At 38.1% G+C, this 5214-nt stretch overlaps 1 protein-coding gene across 1 annotated transcript; it reads right to left on the bottom strand.

The window, feature by feature from the left end:
- Nucleotides 1-1278: 1278 nt before the first annotated feature.
- On the bottom strand, nucleotides 1279-3985 carry LOC134618688 (cytosolic sulfotransferase 3-like). Its single transcript, XM_063464199.1, has 8 exons — nucleotides 3962-3985; nucleotides 3217-3355; nucleotides 2759-2887; nucleotides 2366-2466; nucleotides 2154-2280; nucleotides 1960-2057; nucleotides 1510-1684; nucleotides 1279-1391 (listed from the first exon to the last, which is right to left on the bottom strand). The coding sequence occupies exons 1-8, from the start codon at nucleotides 3983-3985 to the stop codon at nucleotides 1279-1281; spliced, it is 906 nt and encodes a 301-aa protein (XP_063320269.1).
- Between the last annotated feature and the right edge of the window lie 1229 nt (nucleotides 3986-5214).

The following is a 5214-nucleotide window of genomic DNA, read 5'->3' as shown; positions in this document are numbered from 1 at the left end:
CGTCTTTTTTTAGCGACTTTTTTTCGAAAAAAAGTCACTAGGGGGTCTGAAAACTCGCTAAATATAGCGACAAAGTCGCTAAGTTGGCAACACTATTTCCAGCGGTTGGTGTTATGGTTGCTAGGCAACCTGGGCAGCGCGACGGAGGCCAGACCGTCCCATTTCACAAGCCTCGAACTTCCGGCCTTAGCGGTCTTTGAGTACGCGGCCCTTGATGACCGTTGAGGCTGCGTACTTTAAGGCTGCAGACCCTGAATTGGGATACAGCCCGTGTATCCTCCATGGCCCAACATATCCCAGACTTCATAGCGCGGCGGTCACTGTGGATAATTTTGCCGAAAAAAAATGGCGGAAGAGTAAACTTCTAAAAGTAAGTACTTAATATTATGTCACTTATTTATGTGCAAATGTTTAATAATGAAGAACATTAAAACATTACTGTTGGCCACATGTCGGCAAAGTTATGTGACATTAGCGATGTTTGTACTTTCAGCCTTTACTTGGTTTTAAAGCCTTTAAAATATACGCCATTCAATAGTTGATTTTAATCTTACAGAGAATGTGATGATTTTATGGATAATTAAAGTCAGTAAAATATCCACAAACACAACAAGCTGAAAGTCAGTGAATGCTGCTCGGTTTGCAGTCCTGAATATCACGGCACAAGCAGGATTCACTGCACTGTTAATGTTAGCTATGTTATATTGCTGCCTATGTTCGGTGGTGTCGAGCCAAACGGACTTTAACGTGTGTTTGAACGAGCTGACGGTTCACTCGTTAAGCTGAAAGAAAGATGCTTTAATCACAGGAGTGACACATGTGTCCACTGTACCATCTGGGAACTCTTCTTGTTTAGCACTCCTAATAACACAAACACTAAATCCTCCTTCTCTTGTGCTGTTTTGTAGCAGTGTATACACCTGAGACTGTCACCTGTCTGTCTGTCCCGCACTCTCTCTTTTTCTTTCTCTCTGATTGTGTAATAAAAGTATGAACATGTATTTATAAGTTATACTTGTGTTTGAATCCTGCAGCTTATCACACATTTGATTTCCATGTGTGACAACTGCAAGTGTCCAGAGTGAGGACAGAATGAGGGACCCACTGCTGCACATCATCTGTGAGGCTTTGAAGGACAGCTCAGGGTTGTGAACTCTGCCACAGGTCTCTATCACCTACCTGAAATTTAGTTCGTTTAAATTTCATATCAAATTTGGCTTATTTCTTAACTATTTAGTCACATATCAGTGCAGAGTTCCATCACACCCAGCTGGGGCTCTAAATTTCATAACGAAACTTTAGATCAGGATTCTTCATTTTCTGCTTGTAGTCTTCATCAAACTGTTCATTCTGGGCCACAGTGAAGTGGTTCTTCCAGTCACCAACTTTTCCTGAAGAAACAGAGAAAATAATTCAGGTTATTTGATCAACCTATTAATAAATGCAGTACTCAGTTCTCAGAACAAACACAGAGGGGAAAAAACAACTTTTAGATTTAGACATTTATACCTTTTCTCATGAAAGGAGATGTAGTCTGGTTCATTGTATAGATGGTGGAGTAGTTGGTCATTTTATTTCGTTTCATATTGTCAAAAGTCACACTGGCTTTGACTCTTTCCTTCTCTTCAGGTGATGGAGACAAACCAAGGAAGGAACACAGTCGGTCTATTTCTCGTCCACAGTCCTGTGTGAAGTGTTATTTTATATTTCATTTATATGTTCTTCAAAGAAAATGATACAAAGGCAAAGAATTTGAAGTTAAAATAACAACTGCATGATGTTTCTTTTGGTAAACATAGAAAGCGGGTCCCACAGACTGGAACACCAGACGAAGGCTAAGTGTTTCCTAAAAGCTATTTGATCTTTCAGCAAGGGCAACGTGTTTATTAACAAAATCAAGACCCTTTTAATGTAATGAGTTTTGTCGTGAATGGCGTACTTTAGCACAGCTCATGATACCTCAATCAAATCTTCATAGAACATGTAGTGAAAATTTGAATAAGTCTCCTTCTTCTCCCACCAGCCATTCACATGGTCATACCACGATCCAAAAACCACTACAAACACAAAACAAAACAAAATGGAGTATTTATATGGGAAATAAAATGAAAACATGGTCTCTTCCTTCTATGGTAAAACTACACTGAACTCACTCTTCCCCTCCATGAAGTTCTGCAGGAAGGTGCTCCAGTCCCCCGGTTCTGGCATGCCACTGTCCATGCGTTCAAAATGGAAGTAGGACACTGCATTGTCCTTTGCATTGCGGGCCACGTAGACTACCTGCAGAACCAGACAACAACAAGTTCTAATCTGTTTCATAAATCCCATGTCTCTATGGTTACAGGTATATATGCATGAATTTTACCCTGCAGCGCTGCTCCCAGAAGGACTTTGGTACAAACTGGACTGGTAGATGAGTTTTAATGAGACGAGGAGTGGTGGGAAGTTTGTCTGCCAAGTCTGTACCTACAAGGTAAGAATGATTGGTTTGCCACTAGTAAGTTGGACTTTTCTTGATGTCAGAGGTCAACATGGCTTAAAGGCCAACATTTTAAGGCAATTTGAGTGAGTTTGCAAACAATTTTGAGTGATAACCAAATCAAATTATCAAGCCAAAAAAAAATGCACTTCATTTAAAATCATATTACTCTGCTGAGACAACAGCAAATGAGAAACACACTGGGTGAGGTTGTATTTTAGCAGCTGCCGTTTCAACATGTGACACACATAAATTTATGCAATCAAAAGTGATGTAGACCTGTGGGCATAGGGGGTTCACATAGCTCCAGGAAGGGTACTCTGTCATGAAGAGGGATGGAAGTCTGACGGTCTGGACTCATGTGCGCAAAATACAAAAGATCTAGGATGTAGGAGACCCATGTGGTTCCTGAGGTTGAAACGGATAAAACCATGCTGTTCAGTGGGAAATATAGCAATCCATGAAATCATTTATGTAAAAAAAAAAAATACTATAGTAACTAGCTCTACACAAGCCTTCTACTTGTCCTTAAGCTTTATTTATATAGTGTCTTTCGGCTCAACATTCAGCTCAAAGGGTTTTTAAAGCCAATAAAACACACAGAGAGATAAAGAGAGTCTAAAATAACTTCCAAGGCTTTGATTTGAGTTTGAATCAATTTACCTTCACATGTCTTCACTTTCTTATGTTCACCCAGGCTGGCACAATTCTGTCTATAAAGGTTAAATTAACCTTACCTGCTTTAGGGTAAGTAGCAATAAGAATATCATCTGGTCTTGCTTTGAAGTTCTGTATGTTGTCCCAGTTTTCTGTAAACTCTTTGATCATGCCAACTCCATGGAAGTCAAACAGTTCTGGTCGAGGTCGCGCCTCCATGTCTTGACTTTTTAAAAAAAAAAAATAGAATACCTCGCTGAGTTTTTATTCCACACTTTAAAGTGTCTTTCTCCCATTTAATGTAATTTTTAGTCTACTTTACTGTTTTATTCTCTGCTCCTCCTCCATATCACAAGTTAGTAACCTTCAGTAATCATACCCTCAGTGCACTTTGCTTTCTAAGGTTGTGTTACTGATTAATGATTAGTCAAAGTGTACACTGAATAAATGGGAATTGGCAGGCTTTTGAATTTGCACAAATGAATTTAGTTAATGCTGCACAAGCCTTTCATGTTTCCCTTATTTACATGATTGAATAAATACCATTTAGCTGAAATTTTGTACAGATGAATACTTGTACAGAAGCTGCAATTGTTGTCTAATAATACACAAGTTATATTTGTTTAAACCTGTTTGTTCATAAAACTGTGTTGCTTTTTTCAGGTAGTCTTAATTTAGTTTTAATTTTCAATTGTGTAATTAATACAAATGTTATATGTAAGAGATGACAAGGTCAGTTTTTTGTGAAATATTTGCAAATGTTTGAAAATTTTCTTTTAGTTATTTCTGCAGGCTATCTTTAAAAATGTGTTAACAAGTTTATATGGATGTGATTTTGGGCTTGTTCATGGCAGCTTTCTGCTTTCACTGCTGTTACAGCTTAAAGGTGAATTGTTCATCAGCACTCACAGTCTTTGCCTTTTTTGTCAGTAATTATCAGTTAATATTTGCATTGAAAAAATTAAGTAGGATTTAAATCCATAATTTGTGTTGCAGGAACATCATTGCAATGTGTTTACATTACACAATATCATTGCGTACCACAGGCAATCAAAAATAAGTTGGTGTTAAACTTTAAAATATACTTACATTATGCAATACATTGATATTATGGTAACAGATAAATAGTATGCACATCAAACATGATTTTTAAAGTAATCTGATGTAAATAAAATACTTTGATTTGACAACCGTTAATTACTTGAGGGAAAGTGGAAAATTAAGTCAGTCATACTTATTCATATTATGTGGGACCGATGTACACAATAAAATCAAAAAAGTTCTTTCAGTTTACTTTTCAGTGTAACCAATATGTCCACTCACCAAGGAATAATCAAAATAATATTGATAACAACAGATGACATTTTATTTAGGGTCTGATGGCAGTTTACCATTGGTGTCCAATACCTTAAAGAACTGATGGACTGGAGCACATACTTCCTTAACACCTCCAGAATTTCCTAACACACCCTCTAACACATCAGCTTGGCACTGGTACACTGAAGGAAACCTAACCAACTCTAGGTGAATATGTTTACAACCTGAACAACTTGTAATGCAATTTAAACAAAGAAAAGAAGAAAAGGGGGAAAAAGAAAAGGAAAATATTTGCATCACTTAGCCGCTTCTCTTAACCCAGAGAAATATGAATATATTACTGAGCAAGTCTTTTCTCACTCCTGGGGTTGAAAAACCTGCAACCTCCTCAGTCCGTGATCAGAGAGTGTCTATTTGGCAATAACCAAAATGTCTCTGTAAAGTCTTTGTGAATGAGAAAATAATTGTGATATCTGGCCAGCAAAATGAAGAAAATGTACGGCACTGAATGTCGACAATGTGTGAGTACTTCGAGGACCGGAAGAATAGAAGGCAGCTGCCGATCCCTCAATGGCACCAGCGAGGTAGTAGGACAGCGAGGCCTCTTCTTCAACCAGAAGAAAAAAAAAGAGTCTCCTCCACCACTGGCAAGGGAACAAACAGTAAGTCTTTTTAAGGCTACTGCAGGTGTAGATATTCACCGCTAGTTCACCCAAGCTTGCTCTCTGGCACAGCTACAAGCAATGTATATATATGTGTGT

This window comes from Pelmatolapia mariae, linkage group LG20 (genome assembly GCF_036321145.2).
Source record: "Pelmatolapia mariae isolate MD_Pm_ZW linkage group LG20, Pm_UMD_F_2, whole genome shotgun sequence".
In the NCBI taxonomy this organism is placed as follows: Eukaryota; Metazoa; Chordata; class Actinopteri; order Cichliformes; family Cichlidae; genus Pelmatolapia; species Pelmatolapia mariae.
Note: the sequence above shows the minus strand (reverse complement) of the source record. Positions and strands in the feature narration are given on the sequence as shown.